The sequence below is a fragment of the Aspergillus affinis genome (genome assembly GCF_023601865.1).
Source record: "Aspergillus affinis strain CMG 70 chromosome Unknown NODE_131_length_100673_cov_99_866064, whole genome shotgun sequence".
In the NCBI taxonomy this organism is placed as follows: Eukaryota; Fungi; Ascomycota; class Eurotiomycetes; order Eurotiales; family Aspergillaceae; genus Aspergillus; species Aspergillus affinis.
Genome location: NW_026515912.1, coordinates 87,186 through 100,599, shown reverse-complemented (window position 1 = coordinate 100,599; position 13,414 = coordinate 87,186). Strand labels below are relative to the sequence as shown.

Genomic DNA, 13,414 nt, shown 5'->3' with positions numbered 1-13,414 from the left:
CTTTGCCTATAAATGTCTTCTTGCAAACTGAGAGAAATCCCGGTATCCAACAATATTACGATTCAAGGCAAAAGGAAATCAATGGTCTACTCGAACAAGGAGTATTCGAGTTCCTCAAAATTGAAGATATCTTACCAGGGGTCAGACTTTTCAATTTACGATTTGTTGATGAGATTAAGAATAAAGGAACAGAAGGAGCATTCGAGAAATTACGACTGGTTATACAAGCCTATAATGACCAGGGAAAGGATCTAATCCTTATACAATCTTCTACGATCCAGCGAGTCAGCTAACGCTTTATCCTCTGCATTGCTTCAAGTATGACAGATTCCCAGCTATATTTTCGCGATATTTCGCAAGCGTACGTGCAATTAACAACCAAACTTAACCGAGAACTTTACGCGCGCCTACCGAAGGAACTTATTGATCAACTTGGACTTACCAGTAACACTGTTATGAGGGTTATCAAGCCTCTCTATGGAATCCCTGAAGCAGAGAACTATTGGTTCAGAACCTATCACTCCCATCACCTGGAACACCTCCGGATGAGTCAATCAACATTCGACCCATGCCTACTCTACACCATGGATAGCCCCAATTCAAGAGAATCTACTGGTTTCGGCATCGTTGGACTTCAGACTGATGATACCCTCATTCTCGCAGATGCCACGTTCGCTGAATCTGAGGAGATTGAGCTACAGAAGGCTCAATTTCTGGCTAAAGACCGCGAGAAGTTAACCATTGAAAAGCCCTTGAAGTTCAATGGCAGCATGGTCAAGCTAGAACCTGATAGGATTACTCTTACCCAGGAGATTCAATGCATCAAACTGTCACCTATTGGCAAGCTAATCACTCAGGCACCAGGCACCCTGAAAGATCGATATATTGCAGAACGCGCAAGAGGTACCTATATTGCCTCTGTCTGCCAGCCAGAAGCTTCATTCGACTTATCTTTTGCTGCCCAAGTGATCAATCCAAGCAAGAAAGATGCCGAATCTCTTAACAAGCGACTTAACTGGCAGCTAGAGAACGCCGCAAGAGGCCTTAAATATGTCAAACTGGACCTGAAATCTCTTCAACTGCTAGTCTTTACAGACGCATCATTCGCCAATAATAAGGATCTCTCTTCACAAATTGGCTATGTTATCGTATTAGCCGATAAGAGAAACGCCAGCAACACTACTGCCGTAAATGCCAACATTGTTCATTGGAGTTCTATCAAGTGCAAGCGTGTTACCCGCAGTGTTTTAGCATCAGAGCTTTACGCCATGGCTCACGGCTCAGATATTGCATTCGCAATCAAGTCAACTTTGGATCAAATACTGCAAACTAATATCCCAATCGTACTCTGCACTGAATCGAAGTCATTATACGATTGCCTCGTACGGCTCGGATCTACGCAAGAGAAACGATTGATGATTAACATTATGTACCTTCGACAAGCCTATAAATGCCGCCAAATTACGGATATCAAGTGGATTGATGGAGACTCTAACCCTGCCGATATAATGACAAAAAGCAAGCTCTGCAACGCCTTAAGACAACTCATAGATACGAACTGCATCGACTTGCAAGCTATTGGTTGGGTTGAACGCTCGAATTGAGCAACACCTGAGTATCGGAGAATGGGATAAATCCTGGATTCTGGAACTGCACGTTTTGTTTTCGATATCTTGACCTCCATGTTCTCACCACTTCTAAAGTAGGTCCAGTGTTGGAACGATATTATCAACCAGACCAGAGAGGTAGAGCATCTTGACCTAATCCACATACCGTACCACACCTTGCTTGACCTAGACCTGGCTTACCATTCCAAACGGCATACCAAGGGATCAGGAATGCATAGGTGTAAACAAGTGGAACTATAAATAGCTAGGCAGATTGTAGTTTAGAATGACACTTCACTTTTACCCACCGAGCATATACCTATATTCAGTTGAATCGATAGGATATCTGCTTAGGGCAATGACCAAGTCAACCGACAGCTATCTTGCACACAGGAAATACAACTCCAGGAAAGGATGAACTACCGACTAGCATCTTCAAGATAGCATGGCCTACAATCAAGAATAGAGTATTTACTCTCTTCTAAAGCTGCTTGTCAGTAGGCTATCACCCTCAATGTTCCCGTCACGCAATCCTGGCAATTATTTAGAAACCTAACAAGGCAGACTGGTCTAGCCCTAGATCGTACAGGCCGATTGCCCTTCTCTCAGTCCTAGGTAAAGGCCTGGAACGCCTCCTGGCGCGGAATATGGCATAGATTGCAATCCATCATAAGATACTTTCCAGCCAACAATTTGGGGCTCTACCTCTTCGCTCAGCAGTCGACCTGATTATATGCCTACTGCATGATACAGAGTTAGTACTGAATCAAGGAAAGACTGCTTCCTTACTGACTCTCGATATCAAAGGAGCCTTCGATGGGGTCCTTCCTGGGAGGCTGATCTACCGATTACGCACACAGGGCTGGCCTAACAACCTGATCCGCTGGATAGCTTCCTTTATTACAAACCGCACAGTCCAGATCCGACTAGATAGCGAATTAGGGCCCCTAATAGACATCCTCTGCGGCCTGCCGCAATGCTCACCCATATCCCCTATCCTGTTTATGCTCTATATAGCCCCATTGTTCCTGCTAGGCGAGCCCCTGGCCAGATTTGGCTATGCAAACGATACAGCATTTCTTGCAATATCTCCTACTCTGGCAAAAAACTGCCAATCCCTATCAAACTCTCTACAAGAGGCCCTGGACTAGGGCTTATCAGAAGGGATAACTTTCGCCCCGGACAAATATAAGCTACTACATTTCTTACGGCATCGAGTTGATCAAAACCTTAACTGCATACTTTCAGTATCGGCAGGCACTGTTACAGTCAGAAAAAATACAATTTGCCCGTACTTACGCCGGCTGGGAATTCTCTTTGACAAAAAGCTCAGTTTCAAATACCATGTCCGTGAAATGGCCTCAAAGGCCCTGACTGTGGCAAATGCATTCCGTTCCCTCAGTAATACAGTGCGAGGGATCAACCCTTACCTTATGCGGCAGGCAATCAAGGCCTGCGTACTCTCTAAAGTCTACTATGGTACTGAAACCTGGTGGCCAGGCTACTCTCGCCCTGATTCACGCACAGGAACAGTCTCAAACCGGGTCCAGAGACACCTGGATAGAGTGACCAAAGTTATACTAGCAGGGGCTAGAGCAGTTCTCCCAGTTTACCGCACAACTCCACTACCGGCTCTCTACCGGGAGTCAGGGTTTCTACCGGCAAAGATTGAGCTAGACTATAGAGTTGTTACTGCTGCAGTCCGCATATGCCGCCTTAACCCCTATTACCCGCTCCGCAGGAGAGCAGAAGAGGTAATCCGTATAAGCCTTAAGAAAAGCCGTTTTGCGCGCCGCGTACGAGCCCTGCCGAAGTCAGAACAAATAAACCCTTTGCAGAACGCCCCCTGGCTGCTGCAGGAGTCGCGTAAAGCAGCCCAATAACGGATTAGAGCCCCAGCAGGCCAAACCAAGGAACAGGCGGCCAGCAGTTTCCAGAACTTCTATATCTCTTTTTCTCAGACAGATATAAAGGTCTTTACAGACGGCTCAAAGCTAGCAAATGGAATGGCAGGCGCGGGTTTTGCCCTATATCAATCTGGAAAGCTATACCAACAGTCTTCCTTTTCTCTAGATCCCAACAAAGAGGTCTTTGATGCAGAGGCCGAAGCAGCACTAGCTAGAATCAAAGCAGCTCTTAAGCTAATTACAGCCTACCTTGCTACTAACCTTTGGATCTGCCTAGATAACCTAGAGGTAGCTACACGCCTTCTCTCAACCTTTTCGGGGTTATCCCAAGAGATCTTCAATACTTTCCAAGACCTTACCTTATCCTGATCAGTACGGGAACGATATTCATATACCGGCAGCAGCTCCGTCCGGATCTGCTAGATTCCTAATTATATGCAAATACTAGAGAACGAAACAGCAGATTAGGCTGCCAAAAAGGGAGCAGGCATACTCTTTTCTCTTGCAAGCAAACACTCGTATGCCTCATTAAGGCGGCAGACAAAGGATAATGTCATATCTGCCTTTCAGGAATACTGGTAGCTCAAGGTCCCGCAATCCTACCAGGATCTCTGGATTGCCAAATCCCCTAGATGTCCTGCAGTGCTAAAACTCCCGAGACACCTTCTCGCACGGATTCTAGCGGCCCGTACGGGTTATAGAGATTTCGCAACTTATCACGAACGTTTCAATCATGAAGATACACACATTCTCTGCCGCTGCGGAGCAAGAAAAACCTCAATCCACTTTCTTTTCTGCTATATTGCCAAAAGACGCCTGCCCCGACTCCCAGGTTCCCTCTCTGAGACAATCCCCTTCCTATTAGATACCCCAAAGGGCGCGGCCAAGTTAGCTGCCTGGCTAGCTGAAACCCGCTTCTTTGAGAATATCTATATTCGATCTCCCTTATCTTAACCAGACTGAGGCTTTCCCCCCCCCAAAAAAAAAAAAAAAAATATGCGTTGTTGGTAGTAGGTGCGGTCACGGAATGTAGGAAGACCTTTGCAGCTGGCATTTCTCTCTTTTTCTGCATTGCAGAGACCTTTTCCTTTTGACTGAAGCAGCTATTAAACGCGCCGAAGTCCCCTATCTGTACATAGAACTAGCAGCTAGTTAGTGACGCCCAGGGCTCACCCCCTGGCGGCCTTTGCCCCAACAGGGGACGGTAGGACACGTGCTTAGGCGGTGTCACACGGCCGTAAAATACAACAAACAAACAAACAAACAATCAAGCATAGAATTGATTAAGCATTCCACCAATTTCATCGTCAGCCATACTGTCAGATTAAGAGTCACATATCTCTCTGAGCAAGCCTATCTCCAAGAGGAGTGCTTCAAAACCTTTATTTCACGATCCCTAGCTAGACCGACAAAATGGCCGAAGGCGGAAACCCTCTGGGACGCCTCGTCCGACTGACCCAAGCAACAAACCTCCCGACCAAGATAAATGTCGCTATTCAACCGATCGATAAACTGAACGATCGAAATGGATGGAAGATCTGGTCTGGAAAGGTAAAATTTGCTCTACAAGCCCATCGTTTGGCTGATTTAATACGAGCCGATCTACCCCGGCCCGCTGAGACGGATCCAAAGTACGAGATCTAGATGGAGGCGGCCCTAGGAATCAGATTTTGGCTATCTAACTGCATTTCGGACGAAATCTTTACCAGAATTGTCGATTCGCCGAAGCCTCATGAGTGGCCTGATGACTTCTTCCAGGTCATCCAGCAGACGGTTGTCGGAGCAGGCCACAATCTGTCTCATCGCATCTTCCTCGAATCAGTGGAAGTGAAGCGTTCAGACTACGGCACTCTGACACAATTTATCGAAGCTTCAAAGGAGAAGACTATGGCAGCAATAGACGCTAAAAATTCATGCATACCGCGCCAAGCAATCTCCATTCTTTTTAAGGGACTCAGCGAGGATATGAAGACATTCGTTGAGGTCTATCTCTTCTTCTGGGACGAGGCCAAATACAAAACGCTAAAATGGGAAGACTACTGGTCAATCTGTGAAGCAGCTCTTGATCGTGTAGCTATCATAGACCCTGTTATGACTGCCCCGCCTCCAGCAAAACAAACGAATATTCGTCGTTTCCCTCGGAAGGGACAGTCCCCTGAGGACCACGTCAGATACTGGTTAAATAGAGGCAAGTCGTTAGATGGCAAATGCCCATACTGCTTCGAGACCTCTCATGACGATACAAACGATTGTCCCTATCTCGTTCCAAGTAAATGACTGGGAAATTAGAAGAAGGCATCTGATATCTGGATCTATAAGCGGAAACAAACGAAGGCAAAGTCGAATGATACAACCTCAAATACGACCTCCAATGCCGCGGCAATCGCGCAGGCAGAAGACTCCGTCGCAAACTTCAACATCTCGGGAGCCACCATTCAGGCATCCTCGATTTACCAACCCTTAGGCAAGCGTTGGTTGGTTGATTCCGGCGCTGCCTACGCGGTATGCAAGTGGTTCAATGAAATTACCGATTTTCAACGCCTTTCTGCCGACGAAGCAGACACCTACGCCTATTTGACTTCAAACAACGAGAGGGTGGTCCCTAGAGGCAAAGGATATACCATAATCAGCTTACGCATGGACGACGGCTCCGTTAATTGCTTCAAGATAGAATGCATTTGGAACCCAGACGTTCCATGTAACCTCTTTCCAGCAGAACGTGCAAAGGTCGATCTGAACCTTTACCATGACGCCAAAAATCAATGCATTCGGGACATGCGAACCGACAAGATTGTGGGATATACCTTTACCGATAACGGTATGCCCTATCTTCGCTTATCTCCTACAATGAAATGTGCCTTAATTGCCCCTATTATATCGTCCTCGCTACTCCACGCGAGATTCGCTCACACAAATGCGGAATACCTGGCCCGGAATAAGGTCTTGTACAGCGACGATTTGGAAGTAAAAGACCCTAAGAACGTTAAAAGTTGCGATACATGCTACCGTGGGAAAACGAAGAAGAAGGTATCACATATACCGATAAACCAGGCAACCAAACCGCTACAGAGGATTCACGTGGATACGCAGGAATTCAGTCCTCTAGGCATCTACGGATACCGCTACGCGTTAATCATTGTAGATGATTATTCTCGCTGTCTTTTTATCCGTCTACTCCGTAAGAAAAGTGACGCTTCTGAAGCGCTCAAACAGATACACCTGCATTGGTTTAACCTTACCGGAAAGGATATAGCGATAATGCATTCTGATGCAACGCCTGATTTCAACAAATATAAAGAGTTCGCTTCTCCTCGCGGTACACGGTTCGAGATAACCGCACCTCGCTGCCCTGAGCAGAATGGAACCTTAGAGCGATATGGCGGATACGTTGTTGAAACGGCAGAACCATAGTTATCGCTGCAGGTCTTCCAGGAAACCTTTGGCCGCTAGCTATAGAATCTGCCGCTCATATTTTGAATCGCCTTATCCGAAAAGAATCAACTGACGCGAAGCCCCCGGTACAACGTTTTAGGGAGGGCCTTGGCATCCCAGGTGCAGAAGTCTCGCTCAACCACATTCACGTATGGGGATGCAAAGCGTATACCTTCATCCACCCAGAAGATCGCAAGAAATCTGCAAAAATGGGAGAGCGAGCAAGGGTTGGACATCTTGTTGGATACGTTAGCGAGAACACATATAAGATATGGTTCCGCGATACAGGGAAGATCGTTAATGCCAGAGATGTTACATTTGATGAGGATATTGCTAATTACGATAATGATAATAATGACAGTTCTACCGCTATACAATCCTCTTGTTCTAAACCTCTGAGCCTTCCTCCTTCACTACAGCAAATCGAATACAACTTTACCGAACACACTAATCGACGAGATCAACCAATTCAATCGATCGAAAACGCTGATTCTGATAACCGCTTTGACCCACGCGTCATTACCCTCACTCCGGACTTTGCGATTCAACCTGCTCCTGTCCGAGAAACCGTACAAATTCATAAAAGAAAGGGACGTGAGCAGGCAGCGGAACCCCCGCGTATCTCTGCAAGGGCAAATAAAGGACAGCGTACGGAAGAGAGATTCGAGGACTATCAGGCGAGAACAATGAGGAATTCTCACTCCGAATTCCCTGATCTTTTGATGCAGGCGATTACCCCACAACTAAAGACCTACGAAGTCAAGGTCCCATCCAACTACCGTAAAACATTGAATTCCAAGCAGCGAGAACTCTGGCAGATCGCTATGGAGAGTCAAATCGCCAAACTTGAAGCCATACCTGCATGGGAAATAGTTGATATTCCTACCCCTAAACCACGCATTTTGCCCGATAAATGGGTATACGATTTGAAGAACGACTCCAACAACAATGTTGAGATGTTCCGGGCGAGATGGGTTATCTGCGGTAACTGGCAGCAAGAAGGCCTCGATTACGACGAAGTTTCATCTCCGGTAATCGTGGACGCTCTTGTCAAGATCTTTATCGCGATCGTGACCGTCAGGAAGTTGAAATGGTATCAATTTGACATAGTTACTGCATATCTTAACGCAGAACTGAAGTCCCGAACGATCTACATAATGTACCCTACTGGATTAGCCCCTACTGGATTCGCCCCTACTGGACTCCCTCTGGTATGCAGACTACTCCGAGCGCTATACGGGTTAAAGCAATCGGGTTTGCTCTGGAACCAGGTTTTCGATGACGTTCTCCGAGACCTCGGACTCGTCCCTACCGACACGAACTCATGTTTCTATATGGGACTAAATGGGATTATCCTCATCCTCTACGTTGACGATTCAATAGTTGCAGGACCTTCCCAGGAGATCATTTCCGACTTTATTAAGAAATTGAAGCAAAAGTTTACGCTTAAGGTGATCGGTGAACCCAAGCGTTTTCTGGGATACAACATTGAAAGAGACTACATCAATAATACCATTACTATCTCCCAAAAGGCCTATACTAAAAGGATTTCCGCGCATCTCAACGCTGACATCAAACCAGCAGAATTCCCTATGTTCCCTGGCTGGAAGCCGTCCGATTCCTCTGCTCTGAATGACGAGATGAAGTCCGATTTTTGCAAAAGGGGAGGACGCCTTATTTGGCTGCTGAAAACGCGTCCGGATATCCAATTCCCCGTATATCGCATTTTCCGCAGGAACAAGGACCCGAATGAAGCTGATATGAATGCTGCACTGCATATCTTCAGATATCTCGTGAATACGCCTGACCGCGGACTCGTGTTAGGACGTGACCCCGAAGGACCCCTATACGGATACGTTGATTCATCTCACACTGACTGCGAAGGATCTCGCTCCACTGAGGCCTTCATTTTCTTCTACAGAGGATCCCCGATCAGTTGACAGAGTAAAAAGCAATCGATAGTTGCTCCCAGTTCATCAATCGCTGAATTTATCGCTTGGGACTCCGCAACGAAGCAAGCGATGTGGCTCAAAAAGTTGATCAGCGCCTCCGACGAAAGCATTAACTATCCTATACTCATTTATACCGATTCTGCTAACGCCCTGTCGCTGATCAAGAAGCCGAATTATTGCCCGTCGCTCTGCTGGCTCGATATTCGCTTCTTTTTCGTCAAGGATGCAATTGCGCAAGGAATCGTGGAGTTTTCATATATATCTACTGACAGCGACATAGCTGTATTGCCTACTCAATCGGGAGTGAAATGCTTGAATTCTCTATGAAAAGGGGTTGAGCGCTATCTAACTGAGATGTGTGGGTTTGCCAAGCCGCCATATAGGGAAGGCGGACTGCGGCGGCAGTATCGCCAACACACCCCTCCCATGGCGGCGAAGGCGCTCGTTCGATCGATTCAACGTCCAACTCCTTCAAGAACGCAATAAAATAAAACAAATTCTGTTTCCTAATCGAGACTAGCTCTGAATCGGTTGAATTTCGGACCGGGGAGGGCCTTAGTAAGGCCGTAAGCGACGTTCTGATCAGTATCGATATAGGCAAATTCAACGAGCTTATTCTCGACCGCTTCCTTTACGAAAAAGTAGCGTAGATCAATCCATTTCAATGAGGTGGAGTATGCAGGTTTGCTTAGCAACGACATGGCATTGGCGGAATCGCTATAGATTTGTATGGGGCCGCTGATGCATTCGTCCAGGGATTCAATCAGTTTCTTGAGCCAAATTGCCTCTTTAGTGGCTGCATCCATCGCAAGAAATTCAGCTATCGTAGAGCTGGGTGCGACGATGGACTGTCTCTTTGATTGCCACGATATAGGCGATCCCTTATAGAAGAAAATGAAGCTTTCCGTGGATCGTGCGCCTTCTTGATCTGCATGGCTTGAATCGACGTATCCATACAACGATTCAGCGGGGATCTTGCCTAGGTTAAGGCCTCTATCGGGGAACCGCTTGAGATAGCGGTAGAGGTGTGAGCTGGCGGCGAAATCTGCCTTATTCGCCTTCGTGTTCCTTCGTAGGAGATACGAGGTTGCAAATTGGATATCGGGGCGGGTTCTCGTCAGCCAGTTGAGGCGTCCCGTACGGCGTGGATATTCGTCTGCTTTATCTGATTCAGATAGTGGGAGGTCTTCTGTATGCTTCCACCTTGCTGCCATTGGTAGGTCCGCTTCACGGGTCCCTATATTAGCGAGAGCAATTATTTTGGTGGCGTAGGCCTTCTGGGAAAGAAAAATGGTATTTGTGTAGTAGTCTCGCTTAATATCATAGCCGAGAAATCGTGTTGGCTCGCCGATCATCTTGAGGCTGAATCTCGCCTCCAGTTTCGAGATATATGAAGTAATTATCTCGTCTGTCGGCCCTGCCATTATTGCGTCATCCACGTAGATAATCAAGATAGTCCCGTCTGGCCCTTTATAGCAACATGCATCTTGATCAGCGGGACAGAATCCCAGATCTTGAAGTACTTGATCAAAGACCTTATTCCAAAGAAGGCCGGATTGTTTCAACCCGTATAGGGCGCGCAGCAATCTGCATACGCGGCCATCGGTGAATCCCGTTGGTTGCATCATGTAGATTGTTCGAGATTTCAATTCAGCGTTGAGATAGGCCGTTACCATATCGAATTGGCGCCATTTGAGGCCTCTCGTGGCCACAAAGGTCATGAATAGCTTCACTAGGAGGTCCACAATGACTGGTGACGAGCATTCATCGAAATCAACTCCATATCGCTGGTGATTCCCGCAGATGACCCAGCGTGCTCGAAATTGCTCAACGTTGTTCTCTGAGTCGCTTTTAAGGTCATATACCCATTTTCCCGGTAGGATACGGGTTTTTGGAGTAGGCAGGTCAACCGTCTCCCATGCAGGGATAGTTTCAAGTTTGGAAATCTGCGATTCCATAGCTGCCTGCCAGAGATCTTTCTGCGGGGACTTCATAGCTGCTTGATAGGTTCCGGGAACCTTGATTTCAAAGGTTTTGAGTGCTGGAAAGATCGCCTGAGCAATTGGATCGGGAGAATCGCTATCTCTCGTTCTAGCGAGGTCTGTAGGTCTCGTTTGGAAATCGCTGAATCTCTCGCTCTGAAATTGACCTTTGTTCTTCCTCCCCGATATCCGTACGCCTTGAGCTTGTTCTTGCTGCCTCTGGGCGGGTGCAGGGAGTGCTTCGCGAATAGGGGTCTCATGTTGCTCGATTGACTGAACATGTTGTGGCATAGTTTTATTCATGAGATCTCGCTCGTTTGGGGGGTCCTGTGCAATAATCTTTACTGCAGCGCCTGAATCATCATCTGGAGGTTGTGGAAGTGGAGTTCTAGAGGTTGTAAGATCAAGATCGTTATCTTTATCGGTCTTTTTGAAGGTCTCATCGAATGTAACGTCTCTCGTAGTAATAATCTTGCCTGTATCTCTGAACCAGACCTTGTAGGTGTTCTCGTTGACATAGCCAACGAGGTAGCCGATCCTTGATCTCTCGCTCATTTTTGCGGATTTCTGTCTATCTTCAGGATGAATAAATGTGTATGCCTTACATCCCCAGATGCGAATATGGTCAAGGTTAGTTTCTGCACCCGATAGGTGTAATCCCTCTCGAAAGAGTTGCGTAGGTGATTTCATCTGGCTCTGCCCCTTTCTGATGAGGCGATTCAGAATATGGACTGCTGATTCAACTGCAAATGGCCAAAGTTCTGCAGGAAGATCTGCAGCAATCCTCATTGCTCTAGCAGTCTGTACAATGTAGCCACTGAAGCGCTCGGAGGGTCCATTTTGCTCAGGACTGCGAGGTGCTGTTGCCTCGAATACGGTTCCCCTCTCTGCAGCGAACTTTTTGTATTCGTTGAAGTCAGGTGTCGCGTCGGAGTGCAGAATCGCTATATCTTTGCCAGTAAGGTTGAACCAGTGAAGATGCAACTTTTTCAGCTCTTTAGAAGCGTCACTTTTCCGGTGGAGAAGGCGTACAAAGAGACATCGTGAATAGTCGTCCACGATAATCAATACATATCGATATCCGTATACACCCAGAGGTTTGATCTCCTGAGTATCGACGTGGATCCTCTGTAATGGCTTAAACGAACGGCTCATTGTTTTATGTAATATTCTCTTCTTCGCCTTAGCGAGCCGGCATGCTTCACAATGTTTGATCTCCTCGTTTTCCTCCCCTTTAACCTTTATCTTGTTTCTCGCGAGATATTCAACGTTTGTGTGACCATATCGCGCGTGAAGAAGGACCGCGGGAGGTCTATCAAGTTGAGAAGTGGCTGCTGCGATCGTTGAGGCAGGTTGTGAGGTTGTTCGAATAAAGGGGACATTCTGCTCTGTGTAAGTGTATCCAACCACGTTGTCTGTATAGAGATTGCGGAGGCACTGATTCTTAGAGTCATGGTAAATCTTAAAGTCTTTCTTGGCTCTCTCGGTTGGGAAGAGGTTGCATAGAGCGTTTGAGTTCCAAATGCAGTCGAGAATGAAGCTATTTACGCTTCCATCGTCCATCTGGAGATTCAATGTGACGTTGCCTCGTCCAAGTGGGGTTACCCTCTCGTTATTAGACGTCAAATATGCGTATTCGTTCGCTTCCTCGGCAGTAAAAGGGTTAAAATCGGTAATATCGCTCATATATTTGCATACTGCGTACGCTGCACCCGAGTCAGCCAGCCAACGCCTATCTCGTTCTGCTTCAACTGAGGCGAGATTGAGCGAGGCACCCAGTATACTGAAGTCATTTTCTGTGACTTTCAATATTTGCAGGCATTGCTGATTGCTGAGATTGGAATGAGGGTTTTAGGGATTTTCCTGCACGCCCTCTGGTACTGATTTTGTATGCCCAAAGGCCTGTTTTGGATGTCCAATCTGGCCTTCGCTTCTCCGGAACCAACTGAGGGCATTCCCGAGTGTCATCATGGCTTGAATCCTTACAGAATTCACACGATCCTGTATAGGATTTGCCTTTGCTTTTCTACCAATTTACATGTTCCTCCGCTGTTTGCCAATCTGGAGGACCATTAGTGTACTTCTTTTGGTTCCTTGGTCCCGGTTTAGGAGGAGGTTTCGTTTCAATTGAGGCTTGGAGGAATGATTCGTTTGACCGGATATGGTCAGCCAAATGGCTCCAATAATGATCATATTGGCTCCATTCCATCAGGTCTTTCTTCTCGTCTTTCATCTCCATGAGAAAGATTTCGGTCACGGTTGGGGCGTCATTCTTGAGTCTTTTGAGTAATATTGCTGAAGCTTGAAATGGTGTAATTTGCATCCCAACGTTTAGAGAGGCTTTGATTCTTTGGTAAAGAGCTTCTATGAACTGGATTGCAGTTCCGAAGTCAGATCTCTGACATTCTATCGCGCTGAGCCATGTGTTTAGGGACATGTTGAGGCCTTTACCGATAGTGACCCTCCTGATCGCTTCAAGCGTCTCTAGGGGATAGTCATATTCAGTCTCACGCGTCAATTTTATGAAGATATCT

The 13,414-nt window shown here is 46.7% G+C and overlaps 4 protein-coding genes across 4 annotated transcripts; 3 read left to right on the top strand and 1 right to left on the bottom strand.

Annotated features, from left to right (window-relative positions):
- Positions 1-320: 320 nt before the first annotated feature.
- Positions 321-1,604, top strand: KD926_001616 (uncharacterized protein; the record flags this gene model as incomplete). The annotated part of the gene is made up of 1 exon (XM_053105184.1): positions 321-1,604. One exon carries the CDS (start codon positions 321-323, stop codon positions 1,602-1,604), a length of 1,284 nt encoding a protein of 427 aa, XP_052951643.1.
- A 3,323-nt stretch (positions 1,605-4,927) lies between these two features.
- On the top strand, positions 4,928-6,925 carry KD926_001615 (integrase catalytic domain-containing protein; the record flags this gene model as incomplete). Its single annotated transcript, XM_053105183.1, has 3 exons — positions 4,928-5,145; positions 5,224-5,584; positions 5,804-6,925. 3 exons carry the CDS (start codon positions 4,928-4,930, stop codon positions 6,923-6,925), a joined length of 1,701 nt encoding a protein of 566 aa, XP_052951642.1.
- Positions 6,926-7,155: 230 nt separating this feature from the next.
- Positions 7,156-8,886, top strand: KD926_001614 (uncharacterized protein; the record flags this gene model as incomplete). Its single annotated transcript, XM_053105182.1, has 1 exon — positions 7,156-8,886. The coding sequence occupies one exon, from the start codon at positions 7,156-7,158 to the stop codon at positions 8,884-8,886; it is 1,731 nt and encodes a 576-aa protein (XP_052951641.1).
- A 518-nt stretch (positions 8,887-9,404) lies between these two features.
- Positions 9,405-12,566, bottom strand: KD926_001613 (uncharacterized protein; the record flags this gene model as incomplete). Its single annotated transcript, XM_053105181.1, has 1 exon — positions 9,405-12,566. The coding sequence occupies one exon, from the start codon at positions 12,564-12,566 to the stop codon at positions 9,405-9,407; it is 3,162 nt and encodes a 1,053-aa protein (XP_052951640.1).
- Between the last annotated feature and the right edge of the window lie 848 nt (positions 12,567-13,414).